This window comes from Amblyomma mixtum, chromosome 1, assembly GCF_055824585.1.
Source record: "Amblyomma mixtum isolate Tamu chromosome 1, ASM5582458v1, whole genome shotgun sequence".
NCBI lineage: Eukaryota > Metazoa > Arthropoda > Arachnida > Ixodida > Ixodidae > Amblyomma > Amblyomma mixtum.
The window spans coordinates 11,180,593-11,206,279 of NC_143012.1; the positions used below are offsets into that span (position 1 = coordinate 11,180,593).

Here is a 25,687-nt window from a genome sequence, read left to right on the forward strand (position 1 = left end):
GAGACTGGCTTCGTCAGCTTAAAATTGCCGCAACATACACAACGGCTCTAGTCTTGAGACATACGCTATATACATACGACAGTGTCGTATGTATATAGCGTTATGTGTATTTTTGTTGTGCAATGTCATGAGCCAAAGCCAGGCAATAAAGAAAAAAAAAAGCTGGCATGGCGGAGTGGTTAGCGTGCTCGTCTCGCACTCCGAAGAACCTGGTTCGATTCCCCAACTTGACCAATCTCTTACTCAGTTTTATTTATTTATGTGGTCTGACTAGAAAGGTTATTTTTTTCCTTATTGGACTAGAAAGGTTAATTAGGCTAATTGGTCTTTGCCATTGTTCTAATGCCAGCCATCATGTCCTGTCACTCAGCTGTGAACTGATGGCTCTCTCTAGAATGTTAAACACAATGTCTATGAAACGTCTAGAAACGTCTAACTATTAATGGTTATTAAGCATGACTTGCAAATTTCGTGATAATAAAATGTATGGTTAGTGATAGTTAACAGAGTACACTGTGAGGCCAGTTGGTCATACATAATCTGAATGAACAAACGTAGCGTTTAAAACAGGACACAGAAAGATGAGGACAGGACGTGGCTACAACTTACAACTGAATGAAATCGATAAACGAAAGACACATCCCTTCTCGAGCAAAGACACGCATGCGCAAACTTGAAAGAATGACAAAACTGTGATAAACTAGAAAAACCGGTAAAAGAAAAAGAAAAAGAGATGAAAAGGCGTGGAATAGCCACCGGTCATGAAACTGTTTACAAGCATTAAGTGCGTCTCAGAAAGTCTCTTTCTTTTTCCATTAGATAAATAGATGGTGTGCTAATGCACGTGTCATTACCGCGTTGTGATATTTCATGAGCTTCCAGGATTTCCCTCGCCAATTTATCTTTACCCCTTCCTAAAATCTTCGTGTGGTTCAAAGCTGGAAAGCAACCTGGGCAGCTCTTGCAATGCTTTGGCAAGTGCTCATCAGTTTGCTGACGAAGCGAAGATGCGTGTTCACTCAGCCTCACGTTTAGACATCTGCCCGTCTGCCCAATGTACACACTTTCGCAGCGTAGAGGGATCTGATAAACAATATCTGTGGCGCATGAGACGTGTGGCTTCTTGTGTTTTGTGCTACACCCTGAATTCTTGGCGCTGTCATGATCTGCCAGAGTGCAAAGCTTTGCAAGCTTGAGGGGAGCTGAAAATACTACATCAACACCAAATTTTGCTGCCACTCTCTTCAAGTTGTGCGAGAGCCTGTGTACATAGGGCATAACTTCAAACTTCCTTTTCTGTTGTCCGGGTACATTTATCTTAGATAACTGTGTGTGTTCTCTTGCTTTGTGCAACTTTTTCTTTAGAGTTGCTGCGACAGCCACAAGAACATCGCCAGGAAAGCCTGCTTCTTTAAGTCTTCGAACCTGGTTGTCAAAACTACTACCAACTTTGTGCGGACATGACTTGAGGAGCGCCGACCTGAGACATGTGGCTGCTATGCCTCGCTTAATGAGCTTCGAATGAGAAGAGTCGTAAGGTAGAAGCGCTTTCTTGGACCGTGGCTCGTAAGCCCAGCAAAAATGACCAACAGCCCCGTCCAATGTAGCCCCGTCCTGTCCTCATCTTTCTGTGTCCTGTTTTAAACGCTACGTTTGTTCGTTCAGAATAGTGATAGTTAACATGGCCTTAACTTGTACGCTGATTAATTAGGGTTAGTTAAGGTACAGGCACAGTGCACAGTCCCACATGCCACTTCTTAACTACTACTAATTACCAATTATTTATTTAGTCATTAAGTAGAATTATATAATCATGAAATCTCTTTATATCACGTCCCGACGACTTTCGATTGCAGCCGATTAATTATCGATTGGCTATTCATTGGCATATGCGCATATAAGGTATCTATCCGAAACGCGGACACATTTGCTAACACGTCTTGGTCACGACAGTATGAGGCATTAAAGGCTTTCGCCTTAATAAATATTTTCACCACCACCACCTGCCGTTTCCATGGCGACGAATATTTCTCCCACTCCCCATCCCAGCAACTACTACTCCGTCCTCTAGTAGAACTTTCGCGGTAAGCGGTTTCCCTGTCCAGTTCCCCACACCAGCTCGCTGGAAGGTGTGCCTCTCCCGAGACAATACCGCGACCTGGCGGCCGCTGCAGGCGAGAGTCACTGCAAAGCTTCGAGTGACTCTTCACCACGACGGCTTACGGACGACAAACACCGCCACCAAGGCCTTCGCTTCTCCCTCATCCCTATTTCACATCACCTCGGCACGTACTCGTTCTCAATTTCACGTCTCCTGAACAACAGTTGCTTCCAAACAAACGAAAGGAAGGAAGGAAGGGAAAACTTTATTTACACTAATGGTCTTTCCTGCGGTTTGGGGACATCTTCAGAGACGTCTTGGTTCTACCCCCAGGAGCCTTCTCTGTCGAAGTCGTCCGCCTCTAATCAGTGGTCAGTTGCCCTCAGTCCAGGGCTCCGCTGGCCACTGCCGCCCGTTGAAAAAAAAAATCTCGGTATCGCAAGCTATTCCACTGAGCATAAAAAATAGCGACAGATCAGGGCTCATATGTAACGCTGTACACAAATAAATTTAAAGCTAACCGTTCGCGCACCCAACATTAACGCTGCACTCCAAACTCTGCATGAGAATTTTACTCACAATGAAGGAAATTCGCAGCTCGGAATGAAAGTCACATGAAGTCGGGTGACGTGGAGTGCAAAGCTACATCAGCCATGGCGCGAGCATCCCAGGCAGCATGGCGGCGGTTCATCGCTCTGACTTTCGCCCTCTTGTAGATCAGGTGCATCCATCAAGAAAATGAAAATTCGTTTTGAGGACAGGAAACGGCGCAGTAACTGTCTCACATCTCGGTGGACACCCAAACCGCGCCGTAAGGGAAGGGGAAAAGGGGGGGATGAAAGAAGATAACAGTGGTTTCGCTCTGGTTAAACCGGGTAAATCGCGTAAGCAATGGTGTGCGCGTTCATCTGGTGCTTCTTCGGCGCGTTGCCTTTGCTTGGTAGCATTTCGGCGTTCCTGAGCAGTCAGGTGTTGAGATTCATCGGTGACCGATGACGTGGAACCACTCTGCGAGGTAGAACGTTGTCGCCGAGCTGCATCCTTAGCACGACGCTTTGCAAGACGTTATTCACGCTGTTCTGGCGTCTCTCGTGCACTTTGTCGCTTCTCGCTTCTTCCTGTTGCTGTTGGTTGGTAAACATTTATTAAAACAGTCAAGGGGCCGAAGGCCCAGATCTAGGGGTCGGCCAAGACTCCTCGGAATCTGGCAGCCTCTAGAGCGAGACCGATGAGCGTTCGTTGGTCGTCTAGGGTAGAGCTGCGTAGACGAGCCTCCCAGGTATGTTGTGTGGGTGTTGGCATGTGTTGTCGTGGACAAGTCCACACCATATGAAAGAGGTCTGCTGGGATATTGCAGTGTTTACACATCGGCTTATACCGTTCAGGAAATATATTATGGAATCTTTTGGGATTGGGGAAAGTGTCCGTCAGGAGTTGGCGCCATATGACGGCCTCTGTCTTTGTAAGTTCTTGGTGCGGACCTGGATAGAGTTGGCGAGAAAGACGATAGTGCTGGAGCAGATTGCGTGAAGTGATTATGGTGTCCTTCCTGACCAAGGCGGGCATGTTGGGGGCGGGGTGATAAGCTGCTCGGAAAGTGAGCCCTCGAGCTAGCTCATGTGTAGACGTAGCAGGGCCATCGCCCACGGGATTTTACACGGCCGCTGTCGTTCACCAGGAAATGCACGTTGATGGACTCTCTTTTCGAGCCCCGAATTAAATGCGAGCCGAGGAAGTAGCGATAGCGCTTGCTGCCGTCCACGACAATTCGAGAATCATCATTACGGACTCCCGAAAAGCATGTGATCATTACTTGGCAGGGGAGATCTCCCCCTTAGCTGCTTGCATTCTAAGACGGACTGCCACTGATCCAACACCGAAAAGAATCATGTGGGCTCCTGGCCATCAGGGCTTACGAGGTAATGAGGGCGCTGACGCGGCTGCCCGAGCGCTTATTCACCGGGCTCCTCATCCCAGCTCTTCTGGCTCGGAGACTAACCAGCCGTTGCTGCGATTCAGAGAAATAATAACGCATTATACCGACAACCACCGCCTTTTCCCGGCCCCTGGAAAGGGGCTGAGTAAGACGGAGGAGCGAACTTTAAGGCGGCTGCAGACAGGTACTCAACTCTGTCAAAGCATTACGATCCTAACACGGATGGGAGATGCCCGCACTGTGGGGAGACCTGTGATATCTTCCACATGGTGTGGGCATGTACTCAAAATCCCCACCTCCCCCCTTCCCCTACCCCTTCCAGAGAGGCATGGGAGACTGCCCTCCTCAACTGCTCCTCGCTCGAGTCCCAAAGGGCTCTGGTGAAACGGGCGAGAGACGGGGCATTGTCATGCGGTGTCCCGGACTAGGGACGCCGACCATGTAGCGGGGCCACTCTGTGGCTCCCAAACTCTATTTCAGAAATTGAAAGTTTTCACCACCACCACCCTCATTACCCTCCAGACCCATGTGGGCTGGAGCCCATATCAGTAGGGTCAGGTGTTTAGGAGGATTTGATATGAGTACGCGAAAGGCTTCGACTGAAATACGGCCATGAGTAAAATTAAGAATGGCGCGCTGTGAATCACTTATGACTATTTTAGCTTTAGAAGTGGAGAGCGCGAGAGCAATAGCTACTTCCTCCGCTGTAGTAATATGTGAAGTGCGTACAGAGCAGGAGGCATGAAGAGTCATGTTCTCATCTGTGGCAACCGCTGTTGCAGCAGTCCGAGTAGGATGGTCTGCCGCGTCTTTGTAAAGCACGTCAAGTCGGCCAGCATATCGCTGCTGGAGTGACGCGGCCCGAGCTTCTCTGCGATCTTGATGATGAGTTGGATGCATGTTGCGGGGGAGAGGGAGAGTCTTAATGTTGGCCCTGATGGCAGGTGGGAGATTGACCACCGAGGATGGCGGACGGAAGGGAGCGATGCGAAGTTAGGGAGAGGCGTTAGCGCTGGGCCAGCAGGGCCGCCTCAATGAGCTCGTCAACCGTGTTGGAGACACTAAGGGCGAGGAGCTTGTCGTTGGGAGTAGAGGGAGGAAGACCAACGGCTGTTTTGACTCCGCTGTGGATAAGGCAATCCAGGCGGTGCTTCTCCGTGAGCGTGAGACGTAAATATGGAGCAGTGTAAGCAATACGACTTACTACAAATGCTTGAAAGAGATGAACGAGATTCGCGTCCTTCATACATTCCTGTCGCTGTCACTTCTCCTTAGAGGACTGCATAGCATTCAGGTGGTTGCGGTTGCGACTGAGAGAAGGATGAAAAGGAAAGTGCACGGGCCTGCCAACTGGCTCAAGCCGAGCCACCACCGCTGCCATGTGCAGATAGAAGATAGTTGAAAGATAAGAGGAAAGAGTAAAAGAAAGAGTAAAGACGCGCGTCGCAACAACCGCGTCCGCCGGGACGGACGCTGGCTGAAAAAAGAGATACACGAGCTGCGCTCTAAAATTTGGAGGACGCTAAAGCTTCGCCTTAGTGGGTGGAACGCGACAGCGTCTTGCAGCGCTGTCAGGGAGTCCATGGAGCTCCTTCGCCCGTTCGGCGCGACGCCTTGCCCGTTGGACAGATCAAAATTTTTTTTATTGCGAAAGCAATACTGCTTGCACTTTTCTGCCATCGACGGTGGTTCATCCTTCGCTCCGGCGGAGCTGCGGCGCGCTACCACGTGACCTCGTGACGTCACGACAAGAGGAGAGCTGGGGGTCCAACTCCTCTCATCGATGGAGGTTCACTGCGGCGCGCTACCACGCGACCGCGTGACGTCACGACAAGAGGAGAGCTGGGGGACCAGCTCGTCTCATCGATGGAGGCTCATCCTTCGCTGCGGCGCGCTAACACGTGACCGCGTGACGTCACGACAAGAGGAGAGCTGGGGGCCCAGTTCGTCTCATCGATGAAGGTTCATCCTTCGCTCTGGCGGAGCTGCGGCGCAAGAAGAAGAAGGAAAAGAAGAAGAAAAAGAAGAAGTGCCGCGGAACGGAGCAGATGGAAGATGATGAAGACGACGCTCTCCAATGCACAGCTGGAGTGTGTGGCGCAGTTTAACACGGCGCGTGTTGTGCAACTAGCAGCAGAACCAAGCGCAGCCAGGTCTTTTATTGCTTTCGCAATCAGCCAGGCTTAACCAAGCTAAGCCTTCAGCCAATTTTTTTTTTGGGGGGGGGGAGAAGGAAATGACGCAGTAACAGTTTCACTTATCTTGGTGGGCACCCGAGCCGCGCATAATACGCAGCCCTCGATTATAGGTCGCCGGCTCGATTCCCTGCCACGAGCTACGCTCTAACTTAATTAACTAGCAAGTTTATGCTGCATGAAACGCTGAGTCGTATGACACCATCCGGAACATTCTGCGACAAACGGTGGCATGGTACGATTTTTACCGATGTGCGGTGGTGGTGGTGGTGAAAAACATTTTAAATACTCAGAGAGAGTTTGGGGATCAGAAGACCCCGCTACATGGTCGGTATCCTTAGTCCGGGACACCGCACGACGAGGCCCCGTCTCGCGCCCGCTTTACTATAATAGAGCCCTTTGGGACTCCAGTGTGGAGCAGTTGAGGAGGGCAGTCTCCCATGCCTCTCGGGTGGGGGTGGGGGAAGGGGGAAGGTGAGGATTCTGAGTACATGCCTAAACCATGTGAAAGATATCCCAGATCTCTCCACAGTGCGGGCAGCGCCCATCTGTGTTCGGGTCGAAGTGTTTTGCTATGGCAGGACAGAGAAGAGTTCCTGTCTGCAGGCGCCGCAGAGTTCGCTCCTCCGCCTTACTCAGCCCCTTGGCAGGTGCCGGGTAGAGGCGGTGGCTGTCGCAATAATGAATTAGGATTTCACGGAACCGCAGAAGTGGTTTTTGAGCTTCTGAGCCAGGAGAGCTAGGATGAGGAGCCCGGTGTGTGAGCGCTCGGGCAGCCGCATCAGCGGCCTCATTGCCTCGTAGACCCTGGTGGCCAGGAGCCCAGATCACTTTTGTGCGAGTTGGATCGGCGGGAGCGCGTCTTAGAATTTGGGAGGCAAGAGGTGATATTTCCCCTGCAAGATAATGTTCACAGGCCCGGCGAGAGTCTGTGATAACCGTTCTCGATTTTGGATCGGCGGCAGCGAGAGCTATTGCGACTTCCTCCGCTCGTGTTGAATTTGGGGCATGAAAAGATAGCCCATCGACATTCATTCCCCGGTGGACTACGGCAGCCGTGTAGAATCCCGCGGGCGACGGCCCAGTTATGTGCGGTGCTCACAACTTTTACGACGCCGACGGCTTTTCGACCGAACGAGCTGTGCACTCTGTCGCGTAAACGAAGGGAGTGAAAGAAGAAAGGAAGAGGCGCCATAGTGGAGGGTAAACTGGTAAATTGGTTTTTGAGGAAATGAAATGGAGCAGTATCTGTCTCGCATATCTCGGCGGACACCTGAACCACGCCGTAAGGGAAGGGAGGAAGGCAGGCGTGAAAGAAGAGAGAGAGAAAGAGGTGCCATAGTGGAGGTCTTCGGAATAATTTCGACCACCTGGGGATATTTAACGTGCACTGACATCGCGCAGTACACGGGCGCCTCTTGCGTTTCGCCTCCATGGAAACGCGGCCGCCGCGGTCGGGTTCGAACCCGGGCACTCCGGCTCCGTAGTGGAGGGCTCCGGAATAATTTCGACCACCTGGGGTTCTTGTTCATATTTCCGGGAGATATGCGAGGCGACTGTGGCGGCTGGAAAATGCATGGCCTATGGTTAGTTAAACTCGATAATAGAGAAGCCCCGCTTCCCAAAACACCTCAAATTTGAACACACCCGCCTCCCAATCAGGCAACCCTACCAGCTGACTTCGCAACGCAGTGAAGGACTCCTCAAAACGTCTCCTCGCGCCTCGCAATATGCCGTCACTTCGACTGTTGACATGACACGCTGGCTGCAGTTATCAAATGAAAGCATTACCCACTTCCCATTTCACCAGTCAAGACGACAAGCACGAGCCGAAGCCATGAAAAGACACTACGGCGGGCGCGAGGGTGTGTTCTATGTCGATGCTGCGGGTCCCGAGCAGGGAATGACTGCCGTAGCGGTAGTGCACCAAAATACAACAGTCTACGGACTAGCACTGGCCAGCCAGGACATACTGGCTGCGGAAAAAGTGGCGATTGCTCTAGCTGCAACACACACTAGCTCAGAATACATTTTCACAGATTCACATACAGCGTATCGCAATCACCTCAGGGGCAGGGTCGCACCGCTTGCAGCTAAAATCCAGCAAGATAGCTACACCCGTGGCTACCAACCCACGCATAAACACTTAATATGGGTACCAGGTAACCAGGGCATCCCAGGGAACGAGTGCACACATGCCTCAGCCCGAGCATTTCTCCCCCGGGCACCCAGTGCGGATGCCGTGGAACGTCCTACCCCACTACTAACTTACAATGACATACTTCAGCACTTAAGATTATCCCGTCCGGTCTACCCTCCGCCGGCTAAGACACTAGATAAAGGGGAGGAACAACACCTCCGAAGGCTACAGACCAACGCTTACAACAACCCACGAAGACTACATGCCATAGACCCGGAGTCATTTGACTCACAATGCAAATTCTGCGGGGAGAAGGCGGACCGGTACCATATGGTATGGGCCTGCCAAGGAAATGAGGCGATCACTGTTAATAACCAGCCGACGCAGGAGGGGTGGGAGGCAGCTATGACCAGCTCGGACGAAAAGAGTCAAAAGGAACTCATCGAAAGGGCTCGGGCAGCAGCCTACGCCAATGGGGTACCGGACTGAGAGCTCCAACCACCGCTACAACCTCCTAAACTATTTCATTGAAATATTTTCACCACCATTACACGGCTCATCGGCAAAGAAACCCGGTGTTGATGAGTAGCAGCAGTGGTCCAGAAATCCCAAATGACATCACCATGATCTCGCATGGTGTCAGCAATAGACCGTAATATAGCAATCGGTGATCATGGGCAATGAGGCAAAGGTATTAGACGCGACAGTAGTAGTTATTGATAGTGACAGTTAGTCATATTAATAGAGAAATTGAGTTTAGTGACAGTGGTAATTTTGGAATGACAAAGAACGTTACTCAGTAATAAGGAGGGTCATTAGTGATAATGGCAATTTTAAAGGTCTGTAGGGTGAAGGCTTTCAGAACAAAGGTATCCATGGTAATGGCCCTCAGGTTGAATACCTCCCGGTCAAATGCATTTATGGTAAACGCCTTTAAGGTAAAAGCCTTTAAGCCACAGGTTGATTTTGCATTCACAGCACGTAAGGACCTTAGGTGCCCACCTAACTTTTTTCTTGCCGTTCACCAAGAACATGGAACATACTCTTGACGACACTGTGGCAGTCATGACCTAGCCAAGTGCACGTTTCAACAGGTATGACGAGAAATGAAAGCGCCAGCGAACGCCAGCTTTGTTGCATTGCTTCAGCTGATCCGACCATGCCCTGACGCCTGCAGGCACACGACTACGAGGTAGCCAAACTCATTTCGTAGTATTTGTCATAACTGCCGGAAGCATGCGCATCACAACTTTAGCCAAGTCGTGTTCATTCGCACCATGTGTGCGTTTTCTGTGCGCTCCGAAGGGTTAGCTTTTGTGTTGCTACAATCTCATCTGCCCAGCAAACTTTCTGCCGCACCCTGCTACGCTTTCTTTCTCTTAAATGTAGTCAGTTACTCTTAATGACCATGTGTTATCTTGCCTTCGCACTACATTCCCTGCCCAAGCCCCAATGCTTCCTGTAGATTTCGGCTAGGATGACATTAATTAGTGTTTGATCACTGACACACTGCACTCTTCCTATCACTTAACGTTACACCTGTCATTTTTCTTTCCATAGCCCGCTGCGCTGTCCTTAAGCCGAACCCGTTATGTTAGCCACCAGTTTCTACCCCCAGGTGAGTACCGGGAAGATACAGCTGTTGTATATACTTTATTCTTTGTATAAAGATTACAGAGTGTTCAGAAAAACACTGTTGTGCCTTCAAGTGCAGGAACGGTAGTCGGCGCACAAAGGGAACGGCTCGGCTTGCGGGTAACGCGTGAACTGCATCTGAGGGCAGCCCAGTATCTGGCGAGGTTTGCTTCGCGAAATCCCCCTGTCCTTCTCGTCCTTGCAGCCTTTGTCGCAGGAGCCGCAGCCGTCGTCGTAGCACGTCTTGAAGAGCAGCGTGGCTGCGCTCAGGCACAACCTCGAGGTGTCGTAAATCTTGTACACCACGCGGTTTTTCTGAGACGTAATGGCTGCAAGAGTAAAAATCCGCGCGCTTGAATTCTGAGTCGTCTAATGGGACGACCTAAGCATAAAACAAAGAAGGTCGAAAACAATTTAGCTGCTGTAAAGGTCCGTCGAGTGCCAGGTACATTCCAGTAGACTGTAAGGTTTGCACATAGAGGTTGGAAGAGTGCAGGAGAGGGCACACATGTCGTGCTTTTCCCAAGGAATATACCTGTTCGCTTCACCTACAACTAGTCCAAACTACTGCTATAATGCAACTATTCAATGTCTAAAATGGTCAAGACCCGGGAAGGCATTGACCAACACCGATCTGTGACGTCAGCAAGATAAGCTGGCGCTGCTGTTGCCGGGTGGTGGTAACATCTGGAGGTAGGACTCGGAGGAATTAAATGTAAACAAACATTTCTGAAGTAGTCTCTGATTTGGCAGCGTACCTATATTAGGTCGTCACTTCGTTAACAAAAGCCGACCTATTTCCCAAAACAGAATGTGCAAGTATGGTACGTCATTTGAAAGCCGATGAGAGCGAGAGATAAAGAGGAAGAGGGAAGGAAGGGATGTTAACCAGAAGGCTGTTCGGGTTGGGTTTTTCAAACAGCTATCCCATGAAAGCGCGGCGCATAGAAACAACTGTAAGAAAATTTACAAAACAATATTCTTATTTCATGGTGGCCCTATGAAGGGACTCGCCGTTAGCCGTTGGAGAATACCTTTAAAACGATCACGAAAAAGTATGCAGTGTTATTTTGTGGCTGATTTTTATGCGACTAGAGCTACACTACAGCTCGTCGAGCGCGGCGGTGGAGCTACCATTGACCTTCATTTGACCTTGATTGCATTACATTTGATTAGATTGGATTAGATTGGATTGGATTGGACTGGACTGGATTAGATTAGATTTGATTAGATTACATTAGATTAGAATAGATTACATTGGATTGGATTAGATTGGAGTGAATTGGAATGGATTGGATTGGAGTGGAATGAATTCGATTGGATTAGTTTGGATTGGATTGCATTGGATTGGATTGCAGTGGATTGAATTGGAATGGATTGCATTGGATTCGATGGGATTGGATTGGATTGGTTTGCACTGGATTGCATTGGATTGGAGTGGATTGAATTGGATTGGAATGGATTGCATTGGATGGGATGGGATGGGATTGGATTGGAGTGGAGTGGAGTGGAATGAATTGGATTGGATTGGAATGGATTTGATGGGATTGGATTAGTTTGGATTGGAGTGCAGTGGAATGAATTGGATTGGAATGGATTGCATTGGAGTGGAATGAATTGGATTGGATGGGATTGGATTGGAGTCGAGTGGAATAAATTGGATTGGAATGGATTGGATGGGATTGGATTGAATTGGTTTGGTTTGGTTTGTATTGGATTGCATTGGATTGGATTGCATTGAATTGGAATGGATTGCATTGGATTGGATGGGATTGGATTGGATTGGATTGGTTTGGATTGCATTGGATTGCATTGCATTGGATTGAATTGGATTGCATTGTATAACCGATGCATCACCACAAGTCCAACCCCAAGCACCACCACCAGCTACACTACGAGTTCTACCATGGCGTACGTACGGATATTGCTTTCGCAATTACCGGGCTTAACCAAGCTAAGCCACAGATTTTTTTAACATCACGATAAATGCGTAGCAACATCGATGTTGGACATACATCACACTTCACACATCACACATGTACAGTCTTTGTCAAAAGTAACCAGGCTGCATGGTTTGCTTCTCATTCGTATAGTAGACCCCTCACATCTTCTCTGAAGATGAAAAACTTCTTTGAAGGTGAGGGCAGGGGTTCTCCTTATCATACAGAGATTTAGAGCTTGAGGGCTGGCATAACAGCTTTACTGTACGACTGAGAAGCAAACCGTGCAGCCTGGTTACTTTTGACAAAGACTGTACATCAACAAAAATGTTGGACATACATCACACGATGTCTTGGCGCTGATTCCGCTCGGTGTTTCTGGGAATCACACAAGCTTCTTGCGCAGTTCGACATGTTGCTGCACGCGTTACATTTGCTCGCATATACATTGGCCGCCGTGGTGGCTCAGTGGTTACGGCGCTCCGCTGCTGAGCCGAAAGATGCGGGTTCGATCTCGGCCGCAGTGGTCGAATTTCTTTGGAGGCGAAATTCTAGAGGCCCGTGTACTGTGCGATGTCAGTGCACGTTAAAGAACCCCAGGTGGTCGAAACTATTCCGGAGCCCTTCACTACGGCGTCCCTCATTGTCTGAGTCGCTTTTGGATGTTAAACCTCAATAAACCAAGCATATAGACCAGATTATTTTACCCTCACACGCAGGCTGCTGGTGCGCCCCTACTCTCGACACCAGTCGCCATCTATCGGCGCGCGCGGCCCGATGGACTGCGGGTCGCAGCGGCGCCGCGCGTAGAATGCGTGTTTACGTGTTCGCTGCTGTCGTTGTAGTGCTTCATCATAACGTATGAGGGTGTGTGCTGTGCGTCACTACTCACATTTTCCCTCTACCAGACAGTACTGCGGTTATCTTGCGCGCAGTTAGTCGTTAACGTGACATCTCCGAGTTTTTTTTCCGTTCATTTGGATGTAAGTACAGCGAGGCAGTGCGCGTCTGTCTCGTTGTTTGTGCCCAGCATGATGATATTGATATTGATGATTAGCGCTCGTGTCCTGTCTTCACCTATTCTGTGTCTCGTTTTTCGCGCTACGTTTTTCAATGATGATATTCTGCTGGCTCAGAATTCTAAACGCTGGCACCGCAGCGGCGACGCTGCTCCACCGAGCCGCTGGTGCGGCGGCGCTACTCAGGGAAATTCGGGAATAGTATTGCAAACAGCAAGAATTTTTCCCGCGGTGTAGTCGGCCAGGTAGCGTACGGACTGGAAACCGGCACTTCTAAGCAGATTTCTGCGCTGGCGTGTCGTTTGTTGCCGTCTTTTACGTGCGCTATCATCTGTGATAACCTTAGGCACAGGAATGTGGATTTATTGATTTGATACAATGGAGTAGTAACTGGATAGGCGAGCTGCAGACTGAAGGTTGTCAAGACGGAGCGCGTGTTTTCGATTACCTCCTTGCGTTGAGCTTGCTCTAGTTCCCATTAAACACAATTCATGCACAGGATTGTAAGCACGACCGCTACCAGTTTCAGTTGCTCTTTCCGCACGCATGTCATAGGGATCAGGGGGGGGGGGGGGGGGGTAAAGGGTTTACCGTAGTGTCTTTCTGCTTTTGCTATCTACCTTAATGATAGGAAAATATGCGCGATTTTAATACATTCATTCACACTTAGCCAAACGCCTACGCAACGCTGTCACACGCGGCGAGAGCTACCGAATGAAATGAACGCGACTTCGGACCTCAGAATTCGTGAAAGCTGGATTCGCTGCTAATATCTATTCAAGCTTTGATAATTTGAGAAAAAGTACGTTTTTATGCACCAGGTTGCATAAACCATGACAAATTTTGTTTTTTGTTGGCGCTGCGACTCAGTTAAGCTCACCGCGGTAATTTGTTGATAAACTGACGCAACACGCATGCGACAAGAAAGCCCTGTTTGTGGGTGGTACTTTATGGCCGAAGGATTAAGAGTGCATGGGAATTGGGACTGCATGCTAGCCGCACACCTAATACTTGATACTGAACAAAAAGTTTTTTTTTTGCAGTGGAGCACCAAGACGGTAGCGATATAAGCACGAGCGCGTTCGAAGCGTCAGCACAATTCACGTGAATGTCAAACTAAATGTCACTAAAACGCATCAATGAGCTCCCTTTGATAACGTGAATACTTCCTGCAACACAGCCACGCTGCGGAAGTATGCTCGGCAATGTTTATTTAGCACCCGAAGCGCGGCTATATGCAGGCGCGGCCGCGGAGCTGCCGCAGCCCCGCAGTCCCCAAAGAAACGCCCGCACCGCGGCGCACCAGTCGGCGGAAAATGGCCGCGCCCAGGAGCGGCTCTGGATTCTGGTCTATACAGTCGTACAAACTAGACAGCCTTGACAGTTCTACGCAAAAGGCAATTCTCTAATGGTGCGATAGGCGACTCGCGCACCGCTGCAGACGAGGACGTAGATAGTACCCTCGGTCGCCTGCAGAACTCTTTGATATTACCAGCTGTGAAACTTCCCATAGGGCCCATATATAATAACACAGAGGTATGAGGTGGACGAAATTCGTGTTTTTACGGATTGCCGCGCTGCCCGTGAACAATAACGTAAGCTGACTTCACGTGCGGCGAGATTCTTGTAAAACTCACAACCGCCTGGCAACAAAATCAGTGAAACAGTTCTATTAACAAAAATGCAAAGATATGAGTCCAAAAGATAAGAGACAAGAGCGTGTTGATGGGATAGTTCGTTCTACATGGTGAATAAACAGCGCAAGGCACAGGCAAGGGACACAAACAGTAAATGACACACACGGACGTTGTGTGTGTCTTTTATTGTGTCTCTCCCTTGTCTTGACCTTGCGCTGCATATTCCCTAAGATAAAAGACAATGTCTTTATATGGCAGCAGCTTTTACTGGCAACTTTCAGATGGCTCCACCCTCCGTAAGTACCCGCAAAGTGGATGTTGGGACTGGTCACTTTTTGAAGCGAAGTTTAGCAACTAGTATAATCTAACAGCTGTGCGCCGCCTCCCTTGTCCGCGAGCGCCCCCTATGTTTCTAAACATGAAGGTGTTCTATAATCAAGAACTAATATCCTTAAATTCAATTGCATTTTTATTGTCCATTACCAGCACTCGACCATTCTAGCGAAAATTGGCGCGTGATGCTACATGAGTCTCGTGGTTTGAAGAAAAATATCAGAATAAAATCTCCCTTTTATTACGCCACCTGACTTCTTTCTATTCCTTATTTTTGTTAGCCACGGTCACCGACGTGTTTCAGAAATAGCGGTGGTGTGCCACTGCTTGAGCAAGGTGATGAATTTCGAAAGAATAAAACTGCTTGCATTTGAAAGAGCATGGTTTTATTTGCATGGTCCCCTGATCTGTTTGTTGCCTGGTGCGCTAAATTCGCCTGTATTCAGCGCCGATCGGGATGTTCAGCACCGACCTTAGTGAACGACAGCATCTGCATATAATGCACCGCCTACACGTGAAGATATTTAGAATACAACGAGATAAGAACTATAGTGCGGCGTCACCATCCGTAACTAAATAAATCGAGAACTCTTGTTTGCACTCTGACCAACTCTTTTTTTCACTCTGACCAAGACTGAAAGCAAATATTTAGCGTGGTTGCTTCTTTCGTTGATACGTTACACATGGAAATAGAGCAGTTGGTATTTAAGATACTCTCACTGTACATTAGTACATTTTTCCAGCCGTCGTGATTCACAGGACTCCGCTAATAAGCTCGGTTAGGCCAAAATCACGTGTTGCACTTGCACTGGGCACAGACTGTGCGCAGATCTACGCCCCATAATTTCTCGTATTTGGTGCTAGGCAAGAAAATAAAGAAAACTCATAAATACCAATGTGTCATTATTCAGGTACACTCCACCAAAATTTACTTACTCAGTTTCGCGTAGTAAGCTTCGCCGTTGTACGGTGGCAATACAACTTCCAAGTTTTCTTGGAGCTCTGTAATTTCGAATAATTATTGCATCAAAAAAGTAGCACGACGAAGAACTCGATATTTTTCTATAAGTTCTCAAAAATCTAGTATTTCATGTTGTTAGCGGTTGCTTACTAGTTTGCTAAATATTATCTTGCTCGCATGTAAGCGTACTATTTAGTAACACTACAGTAGAATGATGATGAAAAGCTTTCCGGATTTTTTCACACATCAATGTCTCCATTCACACCTGAATGTTCCCAATAATTTTTTGCGACGCAATTGTCGCAAGGTTTATTATCACCACCACTGTTCGAAAGGTGTCGACCGAGAAGTAAACTTTGCTCCTGTGTTTAAGGCACCGTTAAGTATAGCCGTCCTTCTTCGCGACAATTAAGCCCGCTGCGCCATATTCCTTCTTAGTTCAGTCTAATATATTCTGACATCAAATTGCACCTGTCCTCATGATTTTTGATAAAGAAAGGACTGAAGAGATTAAAATACACAAGAACTGTACCAACAGGCGGCAACTTAGCACATGAGCGCGGCAGTTCATTGAATTCACATTACATCTCGAAAGCGTGGTTCGTCCAATATCCGAACAACTTACAAGTTTAGTTCCACATTAATAAACTGTTTTGTAGGCGAGTCGCAATTCCAATAATTTATCTACCCACGCATTCTTTATTGTCTTCAAAAAATATCAGCAATTTCTAGGCAGAATTTGTGAAGCACAGGCCTTTTTCCTTTAATCATATGCTCCATAGCCAACTAACTCCTTTTAGTTTCTCATCGAACGACAAACTATATCTGATTATGTTGTAATCACCCTGCGCTGCATTAGAAACCAGCAAAGATATGGAGCCAAATTCTAAAAAGCAAATTGTCAGCTAACGGCGTAAATATCTTTTTTTTTTCGGGTATATAACGCTCAAATGTAATTACATATTTTAGTTTCACAATCCTGCATTAATCGCCTGAAGAAGATGCTCTTGGGGTGCGTCACAAAAAGCTTACCACTGGTCGCTAGTTTTCCAACCCCCGTTGACGAGTCGTACTCCGTCGTGAGGTTTCCCCTACAAGGCAGCAATGCTAGGTTTTAGTTACTGCATGCAGTAGCAGTTTCGCACTACAAAGCACACTGGAAATCTGCTTGTAACATAAATACTTGCAGAGTGGATATTGCGCAGGGGAGATTGTGCTAGAAAAACTAGTCACCCTGTATACGCAGTGCCTCACGACCTCGAGCGAAGCAGAAGCTTGGAAAAACGCTAACATTACCTTAATTCATAAGAAAGGGACGCCAAGGCCTTGAAAAATTACAGACTGACCAGTTACTGTCCGTTGCTTACAAGATATTTATTAAAGTAATCGCTAATAGAGTCAGGACAACCTTCGACTTCAATCAACCAAATGATCAGGCATGCTTTCGTAAAGGATATTCCCCAATAGATCATATTCACACTATCAATCAGGTGATAGAGAAATGCGCAGAATTCAGCCAACCACTCTATACGATATGTAGCCTTCATTGATTACGAGAAAGCATTTGACTCGGTAGAAACCCCAGTAGTCATGCAGGCATTGCAGAATCAAGGTGTAGAAGAGCCTTATATGAAAGTACTGGAAGATATCTATAGCTACTGCACAGCTACAATAGTCCTCCATAAACTCCGCAATAAAATTCCAATAAGGAACGGCGTCAGGCAGGGAGACACGATATCGCCAATGCTATTCATCGCCTGTTTATAGGAGGTATTCCGAGGCGTGAATTGGGAACAGTTGGGGATAAGTGTTAATGGAGAATACAAAATAATTTGCTATTCGTTGATGACATAGCCTTGCTGGGTTTCTCAGGAGATGAATTGAAAAGCATGATCAATGAGTTACAAAGGCACAGCAGAGCGGTGGGTCTAAAAATTGACACGCAGAAAACCTAAGTAATGTTCAACACTCTAGCCAGGGAACAGCAGTTCACAATTGGTAGCGAGGTGCTGGAAGTGGTAAGGGAATACGTCTACTTAGGGCAGGTAGTGACCGCTGATTCGGATAATGAGACGGAAATAACTAGAAGAGTAAGAATGGAGTGGAGTGCATATAGCAGTTCTCTCGGATCATGAATGGTAGTTTACCAATATCCCTCAAGAGAAAAGTATACAACAGCTGTATCTTAACGGTACTCACCTATGGGGCAGAAATGTGGAGGCTAACGAAAAGGGTTCAGCTTAAGGACAACGCAGTGAACTATGGAAAGAAAAAATGATAGGTGTAACGTCAAGAGACCGGGAGCGGGCAGAGTGGGTGAGAGAGAAAACGCGAGTTAATGACAACCCAGTCGAAATCAAGAGCAAAAAATGGGCTTGGGCAGGGCACGTAATGCGAAGGCAAGATAACCGCTGGTCCTTAAGGGTAACGGAGTGGATTCCAAGAGAAGGCAAGCGTAGCAGGGGGCGGCAGAAAGTTAGGTGGGCGGATGAGATTAAGAAGTTTGCGAGTGTATCGTATGCGTGATGGGCAGCGTACGCAATGCCGGCTGAAGCGGACAGCTGATAAGCATTATCAACTGAAGCACTGTGTTTTCGCTCTCGCCCTACACTGTCGGTATAAATACGCGTTGCTCAATAAAGATGGGTCTTTTTGCCCTCTGGCATTCATCGTGTCATGACGTCCATACATCGGGGACACGGTTGGCGCAGCAGGTAAAGGACAGGGTTAATTGGAGAGACTTGGGAGAGACCTTTGCCCTGCAGTGGGCGAAGTCAGGCTGATGATGATGATGGTGATGAACATTCACATGGAGCGATTGATGCCAATTGTAACATCTTACATTTTGTACCGAGGTTATACTGACACAGAACAGTGATTATTTATGACTGGTCATTTAAACCTTTGATACAATGATAAAGCTTTTATGCAATGGTAATAACGTCCTTTTCTAGGCAGCATTGACACCGTATGCTTTATAATGGCTTCCCAAGCAGCGCAGGTATACGACCGAACATTAGAGACCGGTGGTTTTACTCTGGTCATTGCAGGACAATGCTTTGCCAAAATAGTTCCAATACTGGGCCGATCACCTTTTCTGCCTGGGTTGCTTACCACAGCACTGTGTCGCGAAGGGCTGTTGTGTTCTGCTGCTGAGATTGTAATATAATCTCAGGACAGGCTACTTACATGGCGATTTATACGAAAGGTGGAATAGAATGATATCATGAAATATGTCCTAGAACTGCTGTTTTGAAAGCGTATAATCTTCAAGCGCGTTCATCTCTAAACACTGGTGATCATGCAACGAAGTAGAACAAAACTATCAATATGAACCGAGCAGTCTTTCTCGTATCGCCGCAGTACCAGTAAGGCTTCGAATTTTGCATCCATAATACCCCGGTTCATTGTTTTGGCTCCAAGAAGCCGATCACTGACGCCATAGATAGCACAAGTCGAGACATGCATTATTTGCTAGCTAACAGTGTCAGCGCCACGTATGTGGTAGTACGTAAGAATGATTAATGCGGAGTAGCTGAAATGGAACATTTGCATTTGATGTCGAGAGATAACTAAACCCTCCGCTGCAATTTTGCTCGAAGCCGATAATACTGATGGCTTAGCCTTACTGCGCCCTGCATAATCTGACTTATACGAGGTCTCTTAGAAAAGTATCCGACCTTTGGCCGTTGAAAAAAACCTTGCATAACTGGAGCGTTGCAAACCTAGTCATCTTTAAAGTAGTCTACTTGGGACTCCACACACTTCTCCCAGCGGTGCTGCCATTGTGGGAAGTGTTCCGAAAAGGCCATTTTCGGAATGGAGTTTAGCTCAGCTGTCGTTGTAGCCATAATGTTCTTCCTTGTCTGAAATCGCGCTCCTTTCAATGGCCTTTTGATTTTGGGAACCAGCCAGAAATCGCAGGGGCCATATCAGGACAGTAAGGAGTCTGTTGAACTACAGGAGTTTGGTTTTTCACCAAAAAATCTGATTCGAGTGCGAGGAATGTGCAGGAGCATTGGCGCGATGGGTGCGCCAATTTCCTGTTGACCTCAGCTCCGGGTTCTTGCGCCGCACAGCATCACGTAGGCAACGGAGGACATCCCTGTAGTACTCTTTGGTCATTGTTTGACCCTGTAGAGTGCGTACTCGTGGTCTGCCACACAGCGGATGTCAAAGAAAGCAGTCAGCATCACTTTCACATTGCTGCGCAATCGGCGGGCCTTCTTAAGTCTTGGTGACGTGGAATGCTTCCACTCTGGCGACTGGGATCTGGTTTCCGGGTGGTACCTGTACACCGAAGACTCGTCACTTGTGATTATGATGTTGATGAAGTCGGGGTCACTGTTTGCGGAATCCAGCATGTCCTGTGAGACTCCAACACGAAGCTGCTTTTGCTCCACCGTGAGCAGCTTCGGCACGAATTTCGCCGCAACTCTCTCCATGACCAAATCTTCGGTGATAACGGAATGTGCGGAGAAATTGCTCATGTCCACCTCTTCCTTAATTTCTCGGATAGTCACGCGACGGTCCCACATCACCACCGCGTTCACTTCGGCAATGACCTGGTCATTTCGGCATGTTGATGACTGACCGAAGCGTGGCTCGCTCTCCACCGATGTGCGGCCATCTTTAAAACAATTGTAACACTGCTTAAACTGTGTGCTGCTCATAGCATCTTCACCGAAAGCCGTCTGAATATTTCGAATGGTTTCCACTCGGCTGTCGCCAAGTTTATGGCAAAATTTGTTGCAGGAGCGCTGCTTCTTTCACTCCGCCATTTTCCTTGCAATAAAAAACCGACGAGAGCACTGCACACTGTCTCACTCAAACGCTGCTTCCCAGCGACTGACGCTATCGGCAGGCGGGAAAAAATTCATGCATGCGCATGAAGGTTCAAGGTCACCTGATGCAAGCGCGCTTGTCTCATATCCATCAGGTGTTCGCAAAAAAAAATAAAGTCGGATACTTTTCTAACAGACCTCGTACAATGCTTCCTGCGCTCTAATCGACGAGTTATGATAGTTTTTATTGCTCAGCGACGTCAAGCAGCTCGTGGTAGTTGGTGGCATAAAATAGGAGCGCTTGTGCATTCTTATTCGCGAGAAGTATTCTTGCCGAAAAAAAGCTCAGACCCGCCGTGGTGGCTCAGTGGTTAGAGCACTCGGCTACTGAGCCGGATTTCCCGGGTTCGAACTGCGGCGGCCGCGTTTCGATTGAGGCCAAACGCAATATGCGCCAGTGCGCTGTGCGATGTCAATGCGCGTTAAAGATCCGCAGGTGGTCGAAATCATTCCGGAGACCTCCACTATAGCCCTTCTTTCCTTCTTTCTTCTCTCATTCCTTCCTTTATTTCTTCCCTTACGGCGTGGTCGGGGTGTCCACCGAAATATGTGAGACAGTTACTCCGTCATTTCCTTTCCTAAAAAACAAACAATTTCAATTAAACAATCACAATATCCCTGCTGCGCTTAAATGGGCAGACGCGCTGGCTATAAGCCAGTCTACTCTGCAATGTCAGCAAAATAAACGGCCTATGTCATGCGTTAAGCGATATGACAGTCAAAATGCGCACAATTAAGTTCCAGCCGCTGCTTGACGAGCAAATAAGCTGGATTTGCTTTCTGCTTTCTCCACTGCGTGGGCTTATGTAGCGCTCTACGCACAGCGAATTTTTAAACCTCAATTGTTACTAATTGTTATCCCAGCTTCCCGGGTTCCCTGAATAGAAATCATGGTGGATGGGGTAGCAGCATTGTTCTTAACAAAGTCATTCACGAGTGTCATGATAATGCTTCTACTTTCTTACCCTCTTCAGAGCAATGATGGTCACGCATTTGTGCATACTACAAGCTATTTTTTCCCAGTCGAAAAACAAAAAACACAATAGATCTGTAATATTTTGCCCATGAGCTTTCAGTAAGAACAGAAATTTTTATTGCAAAAACAGAATTTTGAGTAGTTATTGTAGAAAAATAGTAAAGAGTAAAGAAAAGGATTACGGAAGAAACAACAGTACCAGAGAAGAGTAAGTACTACAAAGCAACAAAATAAACCAGCCGTTGCGACAAAACGAGAAAACATTTTGTCTGGAAGTACAGAAAGGTGGGCAAGTTGATTATTACTATCCATGGTAAAACAGCGCGGAAAAAACACGAGGACGGAACAAACACGACAACACGAGCGCTGAAAACACGAGGACGGAACAAACACGACAACACGAGCGCTGTTCAAACACGAGGACGGAACAAACACGACAACACGAGCGCTGTTTAAAACACGAGGACGGAACAAACACGACAACACGAGCGCTGTTTAAAACACGAGGACGGAAGAAACACGACAACTCGAGCGCTGGGTTATGTAGCACTTTTTCCTGCCTCTATTTGCCGCACTGAATGGGAAAACTAGTGTTGTTGTTGTTGTTTTCTTTTTTGCCGCTTAGTCTCCAAGCGCATACTCACCTCACGTAGCTGTCAAGCTTCCCACGTGTTTCATACCACGTGGTACCGATGTCCTTGTTGCTCTTGGGCTTGGTGCCATCAAATAGGATGGCGAAATTCACGCCGTTCACAGGTTGAATTGTTGGTGCCGTCCCGTAGCACTCGTACACCATCAACGGCTGCCTCTGCAGCAGCTACAGGGGGAGAGTGCGGTCTCAAGTTCACCGGAAATAAATAAATAATGAAAAACAAATAACCATGTAATAAATAGATAAATGCGTAGGCCGTACGTTACAGTAGCCTCTTTTGAGAAAAACCCAGGATATACTCAGTTAATTGAAATATTTGGGGAACGCTCTGCATTAATGAAACGGCCTACAAATCATTCATTTTGTAGGGCGGAAAATATCAGCACAGAAGCAGGGCTCATTAAGCGATTCGATAATTATCTGTATTCGCGCATTGTATCAGCAGGAAAAGAAAGAGCATAAAGTGAAAGCACTTCACCCGTCAATGTCATATCATTAAGAACCGATCAATGGTTAGTAGTTGACTGGAAAAATTAGAGAATTGCATTGAAGTCTGCTTGAAGAGCGAAAATGCGAGAGCCTTTCCCCGTCCTCTTTTTCTCCCGGCATTTTTCGTTTTTTTTTATTTGTTTTTGTTTTCGTTGTTTTTATTTTCGTTTGCCGATCACTGAGGCGACCCGCACTAGAGCAATGTGAAAGCAAAACGCCCACATATTATATCGAAGTCATTACTATTCTGACGTGCAAGCGCTATATCGACGTCCGCGGCTGATGTGGCGCCTTTTAATTATTCCACATCAACCAAATTTGGAATTTCGCGAGATTTTTTCACCCACTACCTAATGCAATCAAACTTTTTTTCCTATATCTTTATAGACCGACATGAACGTGCGGACGAAATTTGAGTACACCTTTTGATGACGCGTGCATGGCCACATAATGCTCTCGCATTGATAAGTCACACATTTAGTCATTTGCGAAAACGTTTTAGCCATTATCAATTCGGCTCAGCTTTACGAAAAACTTTCAGTCTTGAGCTCTGTGCACGCGTTTTAACCACAGGCGCTATCTGATCTTCAAGTAAAAAGTTCGTTGCGAGAATCGTCACTTCCAGGAAAGTTATACATCATCATCATCATCATCATCATCATCATCATCATCATCATCGCCGTTTTTATAAAAGTGGAAAAGCAAAAGCGCCAGTTTAAGTTCATTGCAGTAAGCACTAAGAAACCCCACAAACTCAAATTTATTTATAATCTGTATACCGCAGACATTTACACAAAAGGCTAAGTCACGGAAATCTGAACGAAGGTTAGATTATTACATAATGGTTCGTGCAGAACACAGTCGATTCTGCAGAAATTATGCTCAATGCATCTTCGCTGTAGCTTTACGGGGTGATTGCTCAACAATTCGCTAACTAGAGTCAGAATCCTCAACATCTTTTGTAAAGAACTTTCAGCTCGACGGCATAAAACTTAGTGGATATGTGGTATGCAGGATTTACCGTCTCTAAGATGCAAATGAGCTTTGAGAGACGACGTAGTGCTTGCAGAATAATTTCGTCAACTTGAGGTTTTTTAATCGCGCAGCCCATGAGTGCCTTTAGATTTCGCGCCAGCGATTTCACCCATGACCTTTGGTTAACCAGCAAAATCACATAACCATTACGCCACTGCGGACCGCCACAGCCAAAAATCTTCTTCCTCAACACATATCTACCGATATCATGATTTCTAAGCGTTTATATGAATGGTTTTATTTTGTGTCTTGGCGTTATGACAGCTATGAGGGCCACATGCACAATTTTCCCGAATCGCTACATACGGTGTCAACTGAAAAAATTATGAAGTGAGAGCCCCTCTGCGACAAACTACTGATGAAGAAGGCCTACCGGCATCAACACTATGCAGCAGGATATAACTTTTGCCTTCATTGCTTTGTGTATTGAATGAGTTTTTGGTTATGTAATAACTATGGGAGGATTTTTAGCAAATTACAAGGCTTGTGAAATAAGATGGAAAAAAACCGTCGTCAAGAATGAGTATAAACACTCCAAACCAGGCAGCGACGCTAAGAAGCATAAGATAGCATGCACGCAGATGTTGGCGCTAGCAACACACACACCCACAAAAAATAAAGTAGGCCAGCGTAATATGCCTTGAATAAACTATTACCTTTTGAAACTGAAAAGCTACAATGTGGCCATTTTCTATTACAGTTATGTCACCAAGGCATTCGGATTATCTGGGTTTCATACATTGCCCTAGAGCCAATTATGAAAGGGCCTAAGAAGCACACAAAGGCATTCCCATGTCGAAAAAAAATGTCCGGCGTCGACGACCGTTTGAGGCCGGCCAGTTGCTACATTGCTATCCGGGAGGACGGAAGGTTCTTTATGCAGCGGACTGTGAGAAAGTTGACCACGGTCGAAGGTGGCAGTAAAATAAGTGGCCTCGATAGGTTGCTTGGGAAGAGCTGGGTCACACTATCCCCAACGGTGGCAGCACCTGATATCGCAGGACAATGGCGCATCGCTTAACTGCTGCACCAATGAGCCAGGAGGGATATGAGGACTCCCAGAGATCTATGAAAGTAAAGTCGAGAATTCCGCATATATAGGCTTTAACCAATTAACGTTATCGCGTCATACTCTTAAGGCGGAGCTTAAGTTTCTCGTCCCGTTCTTTTTCTGTGCCCCGTAACCAAGTGTTCAAGACTAACCCTCGGTTAGTACAAGCCTTTCTAAACATCAAAATCAGAATGATAGCCACCTCATAAAATGCTTTGGTGCGGCTCGCATCCACTGCCGAGAATATGATGACGGCGAAGGCGGCACGAAGCAACGACAGCGGCTCCAACTTGTTTACAGTCATCTCAGTGATAGCAGGTCTGGAGATACACATGTCACAGTTAGTATGCACGGAACTGATGCACGAAACTGTATTGTTATTTTTTCTTTTGGTTGCGCTGTTTCTTATAAACCTTTTCGACACCTGGAATTTATGGCACGCTAGAAAAACTTCTGGCATTATTTATCTATGGGCGTGGGCCCATTTCTTCTCGTAGTAACCTAAGCGGCGATAGGCACGTAAATTCACAACGTAAACTCTCATAAACTCAAGCATTAAAAAATATTTACTGGCCTCTGGAGCTTAAAAAGTGACCTAGTATGTTCACAGTCTCATAAAAATGCAGTTTCAATTCAAATCTGTGGAGAATTCATCGCAAATACAAGCGTAACCTGAGGACAAGGAGTAAAATTTCAGAAAATGTTTTGTAGGAAAATATTTCGCTCAGAGAAATTTTGCTCAT

The 25,687-nt window shown here is 47.1% G+C and overlaps 1 protein-coding gene across 1 annotated transcript; it reads right to left on the reverse strand.

The window, feature by feature from the left end:
• Window positions 1-10,076: 10,076 nt before the first annotated feature.
• On the reverse strand, window positions 10,077-25,248 carry LOC149365450 (uncharacterized). The gene is made up of 5 exons (XM_089585159.1): window positions 25,147-25,248; window positions 22,362-22,534; window positions 16,930-16,988; window positions 15,873-15,938; window positions 10,077-10,336 (listed from the first exon to the last, which is right to left on the reverse strand). The coding sequence occupies exons 1-5, from the start codon at window positions 25,246-25,248 to the stop codon at window positions 10,077-10,079; spliced, it is 660 nt and encodes a 219-aa protein (XP_089441285.1).
• Between the last annotated feature and the right edge of the window lie 439 nt (window positions 25,249-25,687).